General features: G+C 51.4%; 1 protein-coding gene across 1 annotated transcript; it reads right to left on the bottom strand.

Annotated features, from left to right (window-relative positions):
• Nucleotides 1-2,701: 2,701 nt before the first annotated feature.
• On the bottom strand, nt 2,702-11,167 carry RBP3 (retinol binding protein 3; the record flags this gene model as incomplete). Its single annotated transcript, XM_079793243.1, is given in 35 exon segments — nt 2,702-2,897; nt 2,899-2,964; nt 2,966-3,100; nt 3,102-3,133; nt 4,593-4,632; nt 4,634-4,732; nt 6,315-6,355; nt 6,359-6,471; nt 6,474-6,523; nt 8,118-8,199; nt 8,202-8,287; nt 8,289-8,361; nt 8,364-8,390; nt 8,393-8,407; nt 8,410-8,443; nt 8,447-8,490; nt 8,493-8,551; nt 8,553-8,691; nt 8,694-8,835; nt 8,837-8,889; nt 8,892-8,942; nt 8,945-9,006; nt 9,008-9,257; nt 9,260-9,277; nt 9,280-9,479; nt 10,088-10,106; nt 10,109-10,218; nt 10,220-10,292; nt 10,295-10,332; nt 10,334-10,472; nt 10,729-10,794; nt 10,797-10,841; nt 10,844-10,901; nt 10,903-11,014; nt 11,016-11,167. Coding segments are annotated over 35 exon segments (2,919 nt in total).
• Nucleotides 11,168-19,508: the final 8,341 nt, after the last annotated feature.

The raw sequence follows: 19,508 nt of genomic DNA on the forward strand, positions 1-19,508 counted from the left end.
CCAGAAGACCCTGGGGATCACATGTGGGCTTCAGCTGCATTTCAGCTCCAGGCCCAGAGAAGCAGCACAGCCAGGTGCACCAGAACCACCTGCAATGACTAAGGACCTCCTGCCCTGGCTCTGGGAGACCAGGACCCTGAAAGAACCACCTGGAAAACTGAGGAGTATTCAGCAGAACCCCCCCCCCCCCCGGGACTCCCCCTAAGATTCCCAAAGCAGCCAGACAGATGTGGGTTCACCTCTCGCCTACTCCCTACCCAGCTGCCCGGACAGTGAAGTCTGTTGTCAGAAGCAGAGACATGGCTGATTGCAGCAGAAAGGGATATCTTGAGAGGAGCCTGGGCTGCACCCGAGGTTGGGTAGGAAGGTTGGGGACCCAGGCTGGACCAGGGGCAGGGACAAAGAGCTACTCAGCAGGGTCAAGGCCATGGTCAGGCAGGAGGACAGCTGAAGACGCTGAGCAGCACAAATGTGCTGCTTTGCACACTGGGCATCTGGCCACTGCTGCTGCTCAGATCCCAAGTCACTTGCTCCAGATTAAACATCCTACACAAGAGTCTCTGATGGGCTCAGGAAGGACCATGAGCCTAAACCCAGCCATCAGGGGGCTGGGAGAGTAGGCTTCTGGGTGTACAGCTTCAGAGTGGGGAAATGGTGCAGCTCACATTGGCTGGGCACCAAATGAATTCCTTTAATTTTCTAGCACCCGAAGATGCTATTATCTCTACCATTGAGAGAGGAGCAGACTGAGGCCCAGAAAGGTGAAGTAAATTGCCTAGAGTTACACAACTGAGAGGTGGCTGGGCTGCCTTCCTACCTCGATAGGCTGAAGCGGAAACCTGGGTTCCCAACCACTCCTGCTCCTCAGTGAGTCTGTTTCCCACAGGCTCATATGGGGAGCAATTCTCTGAACCCCAACGTGGGTGCAAGTGCTGGGTGGCAAATGCTGGACAAACATGCATTGTGCTAGATGAGTGACCTCCTGTGGCTTCCTGAGCTTCTCTGAGTCTCTGCTGACTCCTGTGGACATGCTATGATGCTGGCCATGTGCTGTGACGCTTGGGAGAGGACTGTGCACATCCCCCGGCCTAAGAGCTGCTCTGCGCCTTCCCCTGTTCTACACCCACCAGAATCTTGTCATCTGTGAAGCCCACAGCATCTAGCCCGACACCTTAAATGAAATAAACTGTCAATAAATGCCAGTAGCGCGGAAATCCAAATGATATTGAAAGTAAAACCCAACTTTCAATCATTAGTGATTACTAAGGTATGGTTACTGACTCAATTCTATAATTTATTTGATCTTTTTTATTTTTTGGAATAATGATTGCTGAATTTGAAAATAATCTTATGTACTCATTATAAGGATTTAAGAAAAAAGAAAGGTATAGAGAAGAAACTTAAAATATCATCCTTGGTTCAACCACCTAGAAGAAATCATGTAGGTTTGATGTAGGTGATCACCTGATAGCTATATATATATATAGGGTGTCCCCAAAAATGTATACACACACTTTGAATAATGAGAAAGGCAGTGTTTATTAAAATATATTTCATTTTCAAAATTGAGCTATCAGGTGTTAAAATGTATATATATATATATATATATATATATATATATATATATATACACATATATACATAATATATATATTGTGTGTGTGTGTGTGTGTGCGCGCGCACGCGTGTGCGCGCGCATGTGCGCCCATGTGTGACAGAGAACCCCTATAATGTAAGCCTCTCAGGGGCCACACATACATCCTGGACATGAACAGGGCACTAAAATTCAACTGTGCACAGAATCTCATTTGCATTCAGCAGAAGGAGAAGGAACTGGAGTGAAGTCTTTTCTCCCAATTGGACTTTCCTGTTCAGATAGGATGGCTCCCCGTTCCAGTGGCAAACTGCCTGGCATTGGTGGTGACCCAGCAGTGTGCCCAGATCCCACAGCTCTGGAGTCCGGGGAGGGTGCTGGTGAAGTCAGGATGGTGTGGCGGCCAGCCCAATGCCTTAGGGACGTGGCCTGCGGCATCTGCAGCCCGACCAGCAGGCAGCCAGGCCAGAGGCACCAGCACTCTCCTCACTCAGCCGTCTTGGCCCGGATGCCCCCTCTCCTCCGGCCTCACCCCCACCCCTTTGGGCAGAGTCCTAAAGGCTTCTCACTTTTGGGTCCCTGGTGACTCCAGTAGGGTAGGGGTGCATGGCCCCTTATCTCACATGGAGCTGCCAGCTACTGATGTCCGTTGAGCACTAGACAAGTGGCACATGAGAATGGGAATGTGCTGTAAGATTTTAAGGACTTTGTATAAAAACATCGCATTCATGATAATTTTTATAGTGAGCATGTGTTGAAATGATATACTATGAATATAGTGGGTTAAATAAGATATAATATTGAAATTAATTTCACCTGCTTCTTTTAACTTTTCCAATGTGGCTACAAAACATGTGAATTGACACCTGTGCCTGGCGCCTGTGGCTCACGTCTGAGTCGTTGGACAGAACTGCCCCAGTGGACAGCATGGGGACCAAGGGCTGGCGATTATGAAGCACGGGCGGGGGTCGATGTGGACTCGCCTCCCCAAAACAGCTAGGACTGGGCAGGCCAGCTCCCACCTGTGTAGCAGAGGACGCTGGCAGCGGTGCTGAGGCCGGATGGGTGAGGTGAGAGGGCGCTTCTACCTCCAAGCCCAACCTGAGCTCAGCGGGCCCTTTCCTGCCCCTTGGGGCCCTCATCAGGACCGAGTACCTGAGTTCCCTTGGTGTGGGGCCAGGGGTCTCGCCTACGCCAGGGCTGTGCCCATGGAGGCCCGACAGGTGGCCCTGCTGGCCTGGGCTCTGCCTCGCCCTCCTCAGTGAGCAGAGCTCTGGTGAGGGCCGCTTCGCAGGGCCAGCCATGTAGGCACCCCGCCCACCCCTTCCCAGGAGCTGCCATCCGCAGCCCCCACTGAGCGGGCCGTGGCTGGTGATGTAGAGGTGTGTGTCGTGCCCGTGGCAGGTCTGTGGAGGCTGGCAGCCGCTGCTGGTCCCCTCCCCAGTGAGCAATGCGCAGCCCCGCCTCCTCATGATGTGGGTGAACTCTAGGCCTGGCCATTCAGGCGCCGGTCAGGATGGTCACCCTCTCCTTGGAGTCCTGGCGTTCGGCCGCAAAAGAGAAGACCCTCAGGATGGGGAGGCAAGACCCTGCCTGGGACCTGTCTTCTCCACGCTGTCTGGGCCCACAGAGAGGAGGGCCTGGGACCTAATTCTGCATCCTTGTGCCCACTCGCGAGGCACTGCACCTTTCTGAGCCCCAGTTTGTGCACCAGTAAATGGGGGTGAAAACCGCGCCCAATCCTGAGCATGTTAAGTGCTCCAGCCTCTTACCACCAAGAAATGGGAAGAGGCTTGACTTCTCTGAGGGAAAGGTGTTTCCTTTTAGTTAATAATAAAACTAGCAAACCTGACAGACTCTCTTCGCTCTGGACCTTCCAAAGAGCCAGATTTGTGACTTGACAACAAGCCTCTTGGACAAGGATGTCCAGTGCAAATGAACTGTAGCCAGAAGGCAAGCTGTCAGTCATTCCGTTTCCCAGGAGCCACGTTAAACAGTAAAGCAGATCAGCTGAATTGTAGTAAAGCTTTATGTAACGCAGTATGTCCAAAATATGCTCATCTAAAATGAAGTTACTATAGTTATTGATGAGACACTTTAAATTCTTTTTCTTCGTAAAATGTCTTTGAAATCTGCATTCACCTTCCACTTCACATTCATATGAAGGTACGAGTGACCGCTCATCTGCTACCGTCCTGCTTAAAGACTCCACGGTGGACGTCCAAGTCCTAGGACCCCGTGAGCTGCAGACCTGAGTCTCAGTTCAGCTCCCTGTCTATTGGAATCACCTGTTCTGATTTTTATTTATATTTTTCAGTACTGTTGAGTGTGCGCCCTGGAAGCTCCCCACAGGCTTGTGTGATAAGGAGGTGATAAAAGAAGGTGGCCGGGGCTCATATGCACACCGTTGGTCTCCCAGCTCCCCCTTGTCCATGGGAGTGCCGGGTCTTTGGTTTTGGGCACTGGGTAAGGGGACAGAACGAGCCTGTCCACTAGTGACAGGGCAGGGAGGGTCATAGCTCTGGAAAGCAGCCAGCCTGCCCCGCCCTCTGCTCACTGCCAGCGTCAGCACCGTCCTTGGCAGGTGTGCTGAGCTGCTGTGGGGAGGTGGTGAGATGTGCACTGGAAACCCTGTGGGGTCTGGTGATGGGCAGGGATCCTTCTAGGTCTGCACTGGTCTTGCAGGCACATGGTTGAAGTGGGGCAAACGGGAGGCATTTTGTTTTCAGACAAACTGGTGTTTAAGTTTTGGCATTTTGCTTATTAGCTGAGTGATGTTAGGCAGGACTTTCTACTCAGCAGAGATTCACTTTTCTCCTCTAGAAAATGGGCATAATGGTACAAGTTTTGGAGGATTAAAGACCATGTGTGCAAAGTGCATGGCGTAGGATAGGGACTTTATATTCCACTTACTTTTACTTGAACTCACATTGTATTTTTTAAAATTTTCCAGATGTTTCTAGAATGAGAACAGGGAGGAAAAGGCTTCTGCACGCACCTGCGAGTGGGTGTGGGTCCAGAGCTCACTGACAGAGTCATGGGAAGCTGTAGATTTTGTCCAGCAGAATGGGAGGGCCTTTGTCAAAGAAGTAGGAGCACAGGGAGGAAACGGAGGAGGTAGGGCCACCGATGTTGAACCTGAGGGAAGAGAGCGGAGACCACTGAGAGCAGAGCTGGAACTTGCTGATAAATTCCTCCTCTTCCCACCCCCCACCCTTTATTGACCATGGCCTGCTCCCCTGCACCATGGCCTGCTCCCCTGTGTTTCCTGTCAGTGGAACACATCATCTTGGGAACACTGTCCTTCCCAGTTGCATTCTCAAGATTTTCACTAAACCCACTAGGTGTCTCAGTCCAAGTGCCCTACCGAGGCAAACAGAGTGCAGAGCGCTCAGAGCTGTGAAACTGTGTCGGAGGTGAGGGAGGCTGTGCCTGTCCCAGGCCACGTAGCTGTGCCTAGATGTGCCCCGTGTCATGATCTTCCTGGGCCCCTGCCTCTTCGTCTGGGCAACAAAGAGCTCAGGGATGGTTGATGGTCTAGGATGGCCTGGCTGGGCTCAGGGCCCATGACCTCAGCACCTGAAACTCCAAACCTCAGATTAGAAGGGTCTTTAAGGAAAGCACCCCTATAGGCTGGGCCTCCTTTTACTTAAAAAATGTAGATGGCACTATTTTGCTGACAGGGTCTTAGCATGAAGGTCATTCAGATGTTTAATAGAGCATTTGGAGAACGAAAACATCAGAGGTACACACAGGAGCCCCCAACTCAAGTTCTGGGCACACACACTGGAGCCCTGGGAGACAGTTTGTCTCCCCTGGAGGAGAACCAGCCTCCGGGATCCAGAGCCACCTAGTGACAGCGAAGTACCATGGCAATGTTGCAGGCCAGCTACCAGAGCTGAACTCCATCTCCGCCAATTCCAGCAGCTTCTGTCTGGTAGCCTGCCCCTCCCTTGGCCACAGAGGGTACCTGGGCAAGCTGCCGGTGGACCTGGGAGTTAGGGGAAGCCTCCCCTGGCCATTGCCAGAGGGGATTCTTCCACCTCCCCTTGTTCTCTGAGGAAACCCCCCTCTCTCAGGCACACCTGCACAGAAGCAGAAGCAAGGTGGCTGGCTGGAAGCATCCCCCAATAATCATGTTGTGAGGCAAAGCATTCTTTTTGCAGCAATAGTGGCTAATGTGTAAATAGTGGCTAATGTGTAAATGCCCTCTGGGACTTGGCTTTATGATTCTCATGACCAGGGTGAACCACAACCACAGGTAGAGACCTAGCTCCCGAGATGCGAATGATCATCAGAATGACCTGGGATGGTGCCTGTCAAATGTATAGATGACTGGGCCTCGCCCCTGGAGTGTTGGACTCAGTGCGGCTGGGGCGGGGCACTGGAACCAGTGTTCTTCATGTCTCCCTTTCCTCTCCCTCTCCAAGGAATCCTGTGACCAGGCACGTTTGGGGATCAGCAAATTAGCTCAGTAACTCTCAGTCTGGGAAGCACATTGGGATCATCAGAGGAGTTTTTAAAATCTACCAGTGCTGGGGTCTCACCCAGTCAATTAAACCAGAACCCTGGGCTACCTGGCCAGAGCCCTGAGAGCCAGGTGACCCAATCCTTTTCAACTCTCAGGGTTCTTTTCCTTCTCTACTGGGCCCATAACTCTGACTATCTTCCAGCAGCAGCCCTGGCCTGACCAGGAACCTCTGACCCCCAGCCCATTGACCTCATGTCAATCATCATGGCATCCGTGTGTACAATCTTCTTTCAGACATGCTCCACCAGCAGCTCTGAGACCTGGGTGAGCAGCTCACAGTCTCCAAACATGTCAGACCTCAAGTAGCCAATGTTGTCCTCAAGCACGTTCGTGTGGAAGGAAAATTGATCAGGTCTTCAAAGACTTCGGGGGAAGGGATCTGAGATGGAGGGATCCGGCTCAGGGTCAGGAGAGAGCAGAGTTTAAAGCTTAGACAAGTGGACAACAGAGCTTTCCTTTGTAGCAAGAGAAATATTAAGGGTATATAAAAGGAACCAACCTTTCTGAGGTGCTGGGAGCTTAGATGGGTGGTAGCCCTGGGTTATGGAACCACAGGTGGCGGGCAGCCTCCTTCCCAAGAATGCTCCGAGTGCCAACCCCATGCCCTGGAGCTGCAAGGCTTACACATTGTCTCCACTCTGCTTTCCCTGATCTCTCGCCAGACACTTCTTGATGTCACTGAGGAAAGGGACTTTATATCCCACTTACTATTACTTTTACTTGAACCCACATTGTATTTCTCCAATTTTCCAGCATGCCCGGGCCTCCCCCTTTCTCTACAAGGCTGCTCGAAGGCTGCTGGCTCTGTGAGCTGGACTGAGGGCAAGGAGCCATCAAGGCCACCACTGTTGACTGGGACGCAGGACCTGTAGGTCATGCTCTGTCCTTTCCTTACGAGTTCGCTTCTGCACCTTCCAGACCTCAGCTTCTGTTTCTGGAAAATGGACAATTCTGCAGTAGCTGCTGTTGGCATCCTCAGCCCCCCTCTGATTTCATGCAACTGGACCCCAGCTGACAGGCCCGTGCCTCCGGCACATGCCTGTTTGCCTGCTATCCACTTCAGAACCTTCTCTTAGCTTCCTCAGAGTGTGAGGTCCAGCAGCCCCGGAAGCTGAAGTGCTCCCGCAGGAGGGTGGCGGTGATAGGGGGTGAAGAGGCACAGGGCCCGGTGTCTGGGCCCTGGAGGAAGGACAGCAGCAGGGGCGCCACGGAGGACGCCCCTCCTCCCCGCGGGATTCCGGTGCAGGTCCATCATCAGGGGCTCCACTGCCTGTAGAGGCCCCCACACCTGGCGCAGGATGCACGGGCCTCAGCCAATGGAGGACAGGAGCTGCAGAGGGGTGGCTGCAGGGGGCATTTCTCACACTTGTCAGCGTCCTGTTGGAACCAGTAAGCACCTAGCTTCCGGCCATGCCTCCCTCTCCCTGCCCCTTCACTCTCGCTTCGGTGACCGCCTCCCACACACGTCGTCTACACCCACGCCGTTGTCTCAGGCCCTCTTTTAAAGGAACCCAAGACAACCGCTCCCCTCTGTGCAGTGCCATCATGGAAGATGAAAGATGTGGAGAGCTCGATGGAGCTCGTAGCTGATGGAAGTACTCGCTCCCCTTGGCCACTGGGCAGGAGAACTCCCCGCATCCACCCAGCAGCAAACTCCTCAGCACTGATTCCCCGCTCAGCTCAGTGTTTCACGAACTTACGACTCTTCCCAGCACCGACAATGAGAAGCCACGCAAACACCTGTCTTCCACCCAGACGAGAGTGTAGCGCCTGCTATAACAGGGGTTTCCAAACCGAGTTTTTGTGGTACCAATGCTCCACAGAGGTGCTCAGGGACCCCCCCCCCCCACCCCCCCGAGCATGGGAGTGGATGGGATGCAGAGGGAGAGAGAACAAGATATGACTGTAAGAGCTCAAAGGTGAAAACAAGTCTGGAAATCGTCGCCTTGCACCTCGCACAGAGCCTGGGCGTGCAGTCAGTCAGCCCCCTACGGGGCGGTGCTCGGCCCAGCCCCCGTGCCTCTCACCTCATGGGCACAATCCTCGGGAAACTGGGCAGTCTTCAGGTGTGGTCCCCAGACAGCACCTGCAGGTCAGCCCCCAGCATCTCAGCCAGCGCCCTTTCAGAGGTCACCCTCGAATAACGGCTCTGCAGATGGCTGTTTGGCAGCCACGTCGGGGGAGGCATAGTTATTGGGGACCGGCTTCCCAGTGGTCTGCAGCACAGGGGGCCCTAGGTGCGCAGGCCCGCTATGTCCCAGGCGGGGAGAGGGCCTGGCTCACGGCACGGTGACGTCGGGCTCTACTCCTGCCAGGTCCTAGGCCTCGCCAGTGCTGGTGCTCAGGGCCATCTGCGTGGGCATGAGGCATATAAGGGACTTCTGTCCACTTGGTAGATGCCCACAGAGAGCGCCCCTCCAGCCGTGGCTCCCGATGACGGTGGCCCGCCGCAGGTCCTGCGTGGTGTGAGCAAAAGCCTCGGCTGCCGACCTGCTGGTGTGGCTCATCAGGATGTACAGGTCCTTGTGGGGGCCGTAGCGCTGACCGCTCACCTGGGGCAGGGTCACACCTCTGTGACCCTCGAGGTAGCCCTGTCAAAGACAGAGTAGAGGTGCTGGCAGGGCTCTGCCTCACAAAAGTAGGAACAGAGCAGGGGCACCGCCGTGGAGTAGCTGCCAGGGATGCAGCACAGATCGATGACCAGCATGGCCGGTCCTGTCCACCAGCCTCTGCCACACCAGCTGCTCCAGCTGCGGCCCGATGCCTTCATGGTCTCCAGCTCAGCCATGGCATCAAAGCCCAAGTAGCCCAGCCGGCTGGTGGCACCTCCCTCTTGAACAGGCCTGGATGAGGCAGGAGGGTTCCTGGGGGAGCAGCCGGCAGGAGAGGGGGCGCCTCCTCTGTGCAGCACCAGAGCATGGTGGTCCCCAGGCAGGTCAGCCGTAAGCTGGGAAGCCAAGGACTCCAGGTCCATGGCTGTGCGGTAGGCCCCCCCTCGACCCCACCCCCTCGCCCGCCCCTTCCCCCTCCCCTGCCAGCTTGGCTCATAGCAGGTCTCTAATCTTCCCGACAGCCTCAGGCTGTGCTCAGTGAGCCTCCAGCAGACACGTGTGCCCTCTACCAAGGCTCCAGGCCCCGGTGGAACACCAGCACTCCTGGGCCCTGTCCAGGGCCTCCTTGGCCAGCCTGATGGCATGCGGCGCCTCGCCGCCCCCCAGCCAGCACTCGCGGCGGTTGCTGATGAGGGTGAGCAGGGGCACCGTGAGCGCCAGGCCGCCCTCGGGGTCTGCAGCAGGGGCACGTGCGCTGTGCAGCTGGCTGCCCGCGGTGATCTTGCCCGGCTCCGTGGTGGCCCTGCGGTTTGGTGGTGAGCCCAGGAGCCGCAGTGCTGGCCCAGCAACCGCCCCCCGCCCCCCGCCCCCAGGCAGAAGTGCTCCCGTGTGACCTTGGTGCTGCGGTCCTAGGTGGTGAAGAGGCACACGCCCCGGCGTTCGGGCCCTGGAGGAAGGACAGCCGCAGGGACACCTCAGAGGACGGCCCTCCCCCACGGGGTTCCTGCACAGGTCCACCATCAGGGGCTCGCCGCCTGCAGAGGCCCCCACACCTGGATGCACGGGCCCAGCGCCCCAGCACAGAGGCCTTGGCAAAGCGGCCGAAGCGGGTGGCCCACATGGCCCAGCAGCATGGACCCCTGGAACCCGGAGTCCCCCAGGGCCTGCCGGGAAACTTCTCCTCCTGCACCACTGGGACACCGCTGGGGGGGCCGCGGACCCAGGCTCAGGCCCCGCGGAGGTTTCTGGGGCCCAACGGCCCACACCAGGAGCCTGGGTCCTGGGACACAGACTGCAGACCCTCCTGGGAGCCACACTGGAGACGTGCAGAGCCGCAGGGCCCTGCACAGGCTGAGGATGGCCAGGGCCTCCCCTGGGGCCTGCTCGGGTGTGTGTGTGTGTGGGGGGGGCGTCTCTACACAGGGCAGCACCCACTGCCTTCCCACAGAGGGCTGTCCCGCCCAGGGGCCCCGGGCCTGGACACAGGCACCGTGAGGAAGAAATGGGACTGGCCTAGCCTCAGCGTCAGGAGGCCCAGGCCCCGGGGTTCGCTTGCCCACTGCAACGGCCCTGCGCTTCTGAGGATGTGTGCATGTCCTCGCTACTCCAGAGGGGGGCCGCTGGTGAGGGCCACCACCTCCTTGTGGGCACTGCACCTCCCCCAGGACCTGGGGCAGGGTCCTGATCTCAGTGGTTGTATTGGAGGGGCGCTCGTAGATGGCGTCCAGGTGCAGGGCCGAGTTTCCTGGGTGCAGATAGGAGAGGTAGGAGATGGTGTAGGGCAGTGGTCGGCAAACTGCGGCTCGCGAATCATATGCAGCTCTTTGGCCCCTTGAGTATGGCTCTTCCACAAAATACCAAAGCCTGGGCGAGTCTATTTTGAAGAAGTGGCATTAGAAGAAGTTTAAGTTTAAAAAATTTGGCTCTCAAAAGAAATTTCAATCGTTGTACTGTTGATATTTGGCTCTGTTGACTAAGGAGTTTGCCGACCACTGGTGTAGGGGATGCCAGAAATGCCCCCGGTGCGGGGCCCCTGAGCTCCCTCCGGACACTGGCCACCAGGAAGCCCCCGAGCTTGCTCACCACCTCCTGGCTCGGGATGTTGTCCACCCGCAGGAGCCCACGTTGCCCTCCAGGACATCATGGCGGATGCCCTTTTGTACCGGGCAGGCAGTTCCTCTTGTGTGAGGTCGGTGAGTGCTGGGACTTGCCGTGGGCGCGTAGGAGGTGACCAGCAGGGGTGGTTCAAGGAGCTCTGCACTCCTGCCCGCCGTCAGGACGTGGGCCAGTGTCTGAGGGTCCGAGGTGCCCAGGCTCTCACGACTCTTGGCCGGCCGATGGCTCCCTGCATCCCACCCGGCTCTCTGGGAAGCAGTAGGTACCCAGCAGGACCTTGGCCACGTCCAGCACCAGGCGTGGCAGGAAGAGATGTGTGGGGCTAGCCAGGCCACAGGGCAGCGTGGACAAGGGCAGGGCCCACTCCTTCCTCATGGGGGCCCCGAAGCGGGCTGGCTCCTGCACAGAGCTGCCTGCACCCTTGCTGCCGTGTGGCTGCCTTCCTTCCTCGGCCTTGTCAGCGGGCAGACAGGTCTGAGACTGAATGTGGAGCTGAGGCTCGGCTGCCACCTCCAGTTAGCCTTTAATCCCAGCTAATCCAAGCTCCTCAGCCCCGGCTGGCACAGGCTGGTTTGACCCAGAAGGCATGCTGAATCTCATCTTGCTGTGTCACTTCTGTGCATAAGCATGTGAATAGTGACCATTTATTCTGAGTTCCTGCCACATTCAGGCTCCATGCTGTATAGGCTGACAGTCTCCTTGCAAGTGGAGTCATTAACTTGCAAGTAAATAGCATTTCCCGTTGCTCTGGAACTAGATAGAATTCACGGGAGGCCTGGTTCTGCCGCTCTTCTCTGTGGCCTTAGGTCTCACTTACTGTGTAATCACAGTAAGGGGGAAAATAGGCGTAAAGCTCTTCACAGTATCAAGCAAGAAGGGAGCACCTAGCTACTAACATGTTCTCCCTGTTAGATATTATCCCTGTTTTTTAGCTAAAGAAACAATTTAGTAGGTGGGGAAGTGGGGTGGAGAGAAAGCCTTGGGGTCATCGGCTCACACAGTGCAGAGACGGAGCCCAAGGCCCCCACCAACTTCAGAGCTTGAAGTTTATTCCTAGGCCCTGCTCACGCTGCCAGGGAACCAGAGTGGTCCTCCTGACAGCTTCCAAATGATAGAAATGGCATGTCTGGACCTCAATGTGGGGCTTGGTGAGTGAGGAGGGGACCTGTCTTCTGACATCACGAAATCAGGGATTCCAGGTCAGAGGAAGTTAGCTCTGAGGCCTGAGAAGCATCCATTTTCCTGTTGGCTGAGAGCTTGGCCACAGCCCACTGTGCACCTGAGTAGGACTTGGATCCCTATTGTCCCAGGGCCCACAGGTAACCAGACCACTCTCCCTACCTGCACGGAGCACGGCCAGTCCCAGGTGATCAACTGCTGGACTCGCAGTTTTCCAGTTCCTGCTCCTTCACATGGAAGTGATGTGGGTCCTGTCTAGGACCAGAACCCCTGCTTTTTCTCTGCATCCCTCCAGGGGTGGGCATTTCCCTCATTTAACAGGTGAGACATCGATGGCTCAGAGACAACCACCACTGAAAGCATGGGCACACAGCCAGGCAGAGCCCGGGGAGAGCGGCCTGGCTCACCTCCTTCCATTGGCCTGTTATCTCCAGCACACACGTGGGTTGTGCAGACAGCAGGCAGGCACGCATGTGTGCTCAGCAGGCAGCCGGAGGAGGCGGCCTTGGGGAGGGGTCGGGCTTTCTCAGCACACTTGACAGCCACAATCTACTCTCTGGAAGTCATTATCTGAGGATGTTTACCAAGTGGTTTATGAAGGCCAAAGAGGTCAATTAGCTAAAAGAAACATATTTTTAGCTCATTAGGATTTGTTTAATGCCCAAGTGACATATGGTCACACCACTCCATTTGCAGCGAATGAAGTGAGCCTGATTTATAATAATAGCAAGGCCTCCTTAGTCCCCGCTAGGAAGACTGCTCCTCCTGCTCCCCCTCCACTTGGGGAATCCCAGCTCTGAGCATGCATTCTGGTCTTCTGAGGACACGTCTCCCCATTGCCTGAGCCAGGGGGGGTGGGGGCAAAGAACTGGAAGAAGTCTCTTTCTGGGGAAAGTGCTTCCCCTGCAGGCTCAACAGCCTGGAGCTGTTGCTGCACCTGGATTTAGTTGAATGGCCCAGAGCCTCATGGAGGAGAAACTGGAGTTTGTTGTGAGTCGCTGAGGTGACTGAGTTAGAGAGAGCCTGCAGGAGGAGGCAACCTGCCCTCCTGGGGTGTGGCCTGAGCTCATTGGGAGGACATTCTGTGCCCAGAGTTCTCCATACTCTCCAGGAGCGAGGGGTGTCTGGCGCTGAGGAGAGCACGTCGGGTGCAGGTCTCAGAATGAAAGCAGGAGATGCTATGCATCTCCCACCCAGCCCTGCCTGGCATGGCCCAGGAGCTACAGGGACTTCCCGTGTGATCCTGGGTGTTGACTTTGGAGTTGGGATGGAGTTGGAAGCCTTGGCCTCCCTTCCCATGTACAGACAGCCACATGGGCAGAAGTCTTGAGCTTGAGCTTAGGAATGCCTCCAAAGCCCTATGCTCTCTAGACTAGAGACCTAGATTAGGTGACATGACTGCTCTGTGCCTTGGCTTCCTCAGGGAGAACCTCACAGTGCTGTTGCAACAGCGTTCCCAGGTAGGCTGGAGGATCTGAGAACTCAGTAGGAGCTGGTGTGTGGCAGCCTGTGACCAGAGCTCCTCTGTGAAGCTGGGGAGAGCTGCCCCAAGAGGCAGGCATTACCCTTAGGACCCTGGGGTACCAGGTACTTCTGAGGCCCCAAACCTTCCACAGACCTATGTATATATGGAGAGTCTGTACACTTGGGAAATGCCCAGACTTGGGGTTCACTCCAGAGTGCACCCCACACTGACCCCGGCATAAGATTAAATGGCTCAGAAGGTGTGCTCCTGGGATGGTCAAAAAAAGTATGCCTGACTCTGGGCAACCCAGGAAGAAGCAAGTCACCTGTTACATCCTGAATGCACTTTTGCTGTGGTCAGAGGCCTTGTCTGTCTGGTTATTTATCTACCCACTCATATCCATATCTATCTATCTATCTATCTATCTATCTATCTATCTATCTATCTATCTATCTATCATCTATCTATCTATCATCATCTATTCACCTTATGTTAATTTTTCCCTCGAAGGTCATTGTGGACATTGTCAAGTGGTACAGCAAATATCCATGTGCTGTCTACCTAGATTCTACCACTGATGTTTTATTACTCTTTCTTTATCGTACTTTTGTCTCTTGGGTTCCTTCTCAAGCCAACCTATTTTTCGGGTGCATTTCAAAGCAAGTTGAATCTTGTGTTGATTTGAATCCTTTTTCTTTTTAATTTTTAAAGAATAAAAATAAAACATAGTTTTACAAGTTAAATAATTCATAAATATGTCAAATTTCCCCCCAAAGACTTTCTAGCCCAGCAAATAGCAACAGATTAATGTGTTCATACGTGGAAGCACATATGTGGAAAATCTACCTGTCCATCTATCTATGAATACCTATCCATCTGTCCATCTATCTGATGTCATTTCATAACAGTCTGAACAGTAATTTACATTTTGTTTTCATTTAGACATATAGCAGAAACATCCTTCCAAGTTGAAGTATATACATATAGTGTATTTTTTTTAATGGCTGTGCAATAGTCCTTGATAACGTACTGATCCATCCTCCTGATGAGAGATACTTTAAGTTGTTTCTGCGTTTTCTTTCTTTCAATCCTCACTCAAGGACTGATTTCATTAATTATATAAAGAAGAAGAGAGAGGAAGGGAGAGAGAGAAAGATCAATGGGAGAGAGAAACAATGATCCATTGCCTCCCACATGCGCCCTGACCTACAACCTAGTTGTATATATGCCCTGACCTGGAATCAAACCCGCCACCCTTTGGTGTACAGGACGATGCTACAACCAACTGAGCCACTCTGGCCAGGGCTCGTTGTTTCTGTTTTTGATTCTATAACAACATGGTGGTAAATGTTCTCAAATACATTAGCACTTCTGTTTTTGTAGAATAAATTTCCAAGCCTGGGCTTGCTGAATCAAAGGGAGCACTCTTTTATTTATTATATTTTTCAGTAACTTGTAAATTGCATAATAAATGTATATTTTTCTTGTTGTTGTTCTTACAACTTGATGTATAATAAGCTGCCCATTTTGAAGTGTAGAATTTGGTGAGTTTTGACATATGTTATACACCCATGAAACTATCACCACAATCATGATAACATACATTGTCCTCATCCCCAAATTTTCCTCATGTGCCTTTGCATCTCCATCTCCAAACACTATAGATTAGTTTGTATTTTCTAGAATTTTATATAAATGGAATTATACAATACGCACTAATTTTTGTCTGTCTTCTTTTATTCACTTCTTTTACTTCAAGGATTTTGATTCACTGATGTTGTCGAGTGTGTACCATTAATTCCTTTATTTATTTATTTATTTATTTGCAGAGTAGTAGTCCATTCTATAGATACACCACAATTTGTTATCTACTCATGTTTTGATAGACTTACATGTGAATGACTCTTACAATAAGCTGCTGTGAAAGTGTATCAGTCTTTGTGTGGACATAGGCTTTTATTTTGTAGGACAGGACTGCATGCCTAATGTCTTAAGAGATTACCGAACTGTTTTCTAAAATTTAATTTCTACCAGTCATATGTGAGTCTTTCAATTTTCCCACATCAATACCAACAATTGGTATAGTCAGACATATATATATATATATATATATATATATATATATATATATATATATTATTGATTTTTTTACAGAGAGGAAGGGAGAGGGAGAGTTAGAAACATCGATGATAGAGAAACATCGATCAGCTGCCTCCTGCACACCTCCTACTGGGGATGTGCTCGCAACCAAGGTACATGCCCTTGACCGGAATCGAATCTGGGACCTTTCAGTCCACAGGCCAACGCTCTATCCACTGAGCCAAACGGGTTAGGGCCAGACTTTTTATTTTAGCCATTCAAATAGGCATATTGTGGCTTTTCACTGTGATTTTAATTTGTATTGCCTTGATGACTTATGGTGTTGAGCATCCTATCTAATAAAGAGGAAATATGCTAATTGACCTTCACGCTGTCACAAAGATGGCGGCTCCCACAGACAAAAGGAGGGAATATGCTAATTGACTGCCCCGCCCTCAAAGATGGTGGTGCCCACAGCCAATAAGGAGGGAATATGCTAATTGGCTGTCATGCCCTCCAAGATGGCGGTGCCCACAGCCACAAGATGGTGGAGCGCCTGCCTCCAGAGTCCCCCAGTTCCCTCAGCCCCCCAGACCCCCAGGGATGGCCTGAAGCACAGGCAAGCCTCAGATGGCGGCTGCCCAGCCTCCCAGGGCTGCCCGAGGCTCAGGTAACCAGGGCCAACCAAGGTTTGAGCTGCCAGCAGTGGCAGCAGCAGAGGTGTGATGGGGCTTCGCCTTCCCCTGATTGCTGGGTCGCCTCCTGGCCTTAGGGCTCCCTGACTGTGAGAGGGGGCAGGTCGGGCTGAGGGAATCCCCCCTCCACTGCATGAATTTTCATGCACTGGGCCTCTAGTCTTTTTATATACAGGGTGTCCCAAAAATGTTTACACACTTTAACAGATGGTAGCTCAATTGTGAAAATGAAATGTATTTTAATAAACATTGTCTTTATAATTATTCAAAATGTCTGTATACATTTTGGGGTCACCCTATATTTATTGGCCATTTGTATATATTCTATGGTAAAATGTCTGTTTAAATCTTTTGCTCATTTGCTGGGGTTGGGAGGAGAGGGGAGTTTTTCTCTTATTGATAAAGTAGGAGTTATTTTTATATTATGGAGATGAGTCTTTTGCCTAATACATATATTGCATATATACTAATATGCACTCATTTTTGTGGCATGTATTTTCATGCTCTTAACAATGAATTTTGAAGATCAAGTTTTTATTTTGATAAATTCCAATTTATCAATTTTTCCTTTATAATTTATATTTTTGCCCCATATCTAATAAATCTTTGCCTATCGCAAGGCTACAAAGCTTATCTTTTTGTTTTTTTCTAGAAGCCCTATAGCAGGGGTGGGGAACCTCCAGCCCATGGGTCGTACAAGGCTCAATAAATCATTTGTTCTGGCCCTACCAAGGCCTTAGGGTGATTTAATTAAATGCTTGACTGAATATAGCTGCTAATTTTTAAGTTGATAATCTTGTATGGTCCGAGAATGATGTTATAAATATCCAAATGGCCCTTGGCAAAAAAAAGGTTTCCCACCCCTGACCCATAGTTTTAGGTTTCACATATATAATCCATTTGGAGATAACTTTTGTGTATGGTGTGCAGTAGGGGGTCAAGGGTTATTTTTTTCCATGTGATTATCCAGTTGATCCAGCACTAATTGTTGAAAATATTTCCACTGAATTGCCTTGGCATTTGGTCAAAAAGTGATTAACCACATATGTGTGGGTCTATTTCTGTACTCTCTGTTCTGTTACATTCATCTATTTGTTTGTCTTTTGACCAATACCATACTGTTTTGGTCACTACAGTTTATAGTACGTCTTGAAATCATGTAGTGTGAATCTTCCAACTTTGTTATTCTTCATCAAAATTATTTTGACTTTTCTAGTTCCTTTGATTATCCATATAAATTTGAGATTCAGATAAAAGATTTTAGAATCAAACAATTGATTAGGATTGTGTTGAATCTATAGATCAGTTTGGAAGACAATTCATAATTTGTCTTCCAATTCATAAATATGGTATATCTCTTTATTATTTAGGTCTTCTTTGATTTATCAGTGTTGTATGGTTTCAGTTTATGTATCATGTAAATATTTTGTTAAATGTATAACTAAGTATTTCTTGCATTTTTGGGTGCTATTGTAAATGATAGTTTTTCTTTAAATTTTCACTTCCAGTTATTCATTTTGTATTAATCTTATATCCTTCAATGGGGTTAAGTTTATTTATTCATCCTAGCATGTTTTTGGAGATTCCTAAGAATTTTCTAAGGGTGGATTCATATTGCATTTCTCTGTTTCTCATCCTGTTTTGTGGGTGAGGAAGCTGAGGCTGGGCTAGTTTACAGAGCTCTCCCAAGACCACAGAGCTGGGGAGCATGACCAGCTGAAGGAAGGGAGGACATCACCGCTCTCTAGGGATTCTGCACCTGCTTACCTGGGCTTTGGTTCCTGGGTCTGTGTCACAGCTCCAGGCATGACTGTGGTGGTGAAGGGGGCAGCATGAGCAGGGACTTGCATCCCTATAGCTTTATGAATCCCAGCAATGCCATGTCTCTGATAACATATAGTGCGCTGTATGCTGGGGTGAAGCCACCACCTCCTGCCTCCTGGGAAGCCAGCGATTAACATGGGATGAGTTGGATGGGGTCTGGGGGTGGCTGGGAGTGGTTAGTAAATCACAGTCTTGGAAATCTAAGAGGAGGAGCCACCTGGGAAGCCTGGGAGCAGGTAGGGGGCAGACACTGGAGGGCCTGGGGCCTCGGGATGGTTCAGGCCCAGGAAGTGAGGCTGGAACCACTCCCAGGAAGCCGCCTCGATGTGAGGACTGGCTCTGGGCCAAGGAGGAGGGGTAGGGAGTAGAGAAGGGAAGGGCCTGGGCCAAGAGCAGACATTGGCAGGCCTTCTCTGTCTCTTGTCCAGGGTGCCTGCTGTGGAATTGATCCTGAGAGGCGGGGATGCTGCCTGGGTCAGGACAAGGCAGTTTCTAGTGACACTGAGAGTCCTAGCCCCCACGGGTCCACCTCCATCAAGCATCCCCACGAGTTCTGGCTGAGTTCAGATTCCTGAACGAGGGCCCCTTGGGTTGCGTGTCCTGAGCCAGGCTGCCGAGAGGGCTTGGTCTGTGGGGGAATCTGGTCCCTGTTGGGCCTGGCTCCAAGGACAGGCTGGCTCAAGGTTCTGAGGGCAACCTAATCGGGAGGGATTAGAGGAGACGCTTAGAGTCACACAAAGAAAAAGGTGCAGGGATAGAGAGAGAAGGCTTTGGCAGGCAGAATGGATTTCAAAAATAATCATCCCATTTGCACCATGTTCTATCACTTTTTTGAACATGGTCTTGTTTAATGTTTTAAAAATACTTTTACTAAGATACAATTCACATGCATACAGTTCACCCACTTGAAGCACACAATTAAATGTTTTTAGTATATTCACAGAAATGTAGAGCCATCACAGCATTTTCATCACCTCAGAAAGAAACCCGGCACTCTTAAGCTATTCCCCCCATTGCCATCCCTCACCTCTGTTTCCTCACCCCAAGAAATCACTCTACTTACTGTCACTATAGATTTCCCTGTTCTGGACCTTCACATGCGTGGAATCATACAACATGTGGTCTGTTGTAACTGCTTCTTTTACTCAGCATAATATTCTCAAGATTTATCCAAGTTGTAGCATGTGCCAGTACTTGCTTTTTTTATGTCCGAATAATATTCCATTGTGCATATAGACCACATTTTGTTAATCCATTCAACACTTGATGGACATTTGGGTTGTTCCCACCTTTTGGCTCTTGGGAATGATGCTGCCATAAGCATTGGTGTGCAGTTTTTGTATGGACATACATTTTCATTTCTCTTGGGAATATGCCTAGGAGTGGACTGGTTGCATCATATGGTAACTCTATGTTTAACTTTTTGAGCAACTGCCAAACTGTTTTCCAAAGTGGCTGCGCCATTTTACCTTCT

This window comes from Cnephaeus nilssonii (assembly GCF_951640355.1).
Source record: "Cnephaeus nilssonii genome assembly, chromosome: 16".
Taxonomy (NCBI): domain Eukaryota; kingdom Metazoa; phylum Chordata; class Mammalia; order Chiroptera; family Vespertilionidae; genus Cnephaeus; species Cnephaeus nilssonii.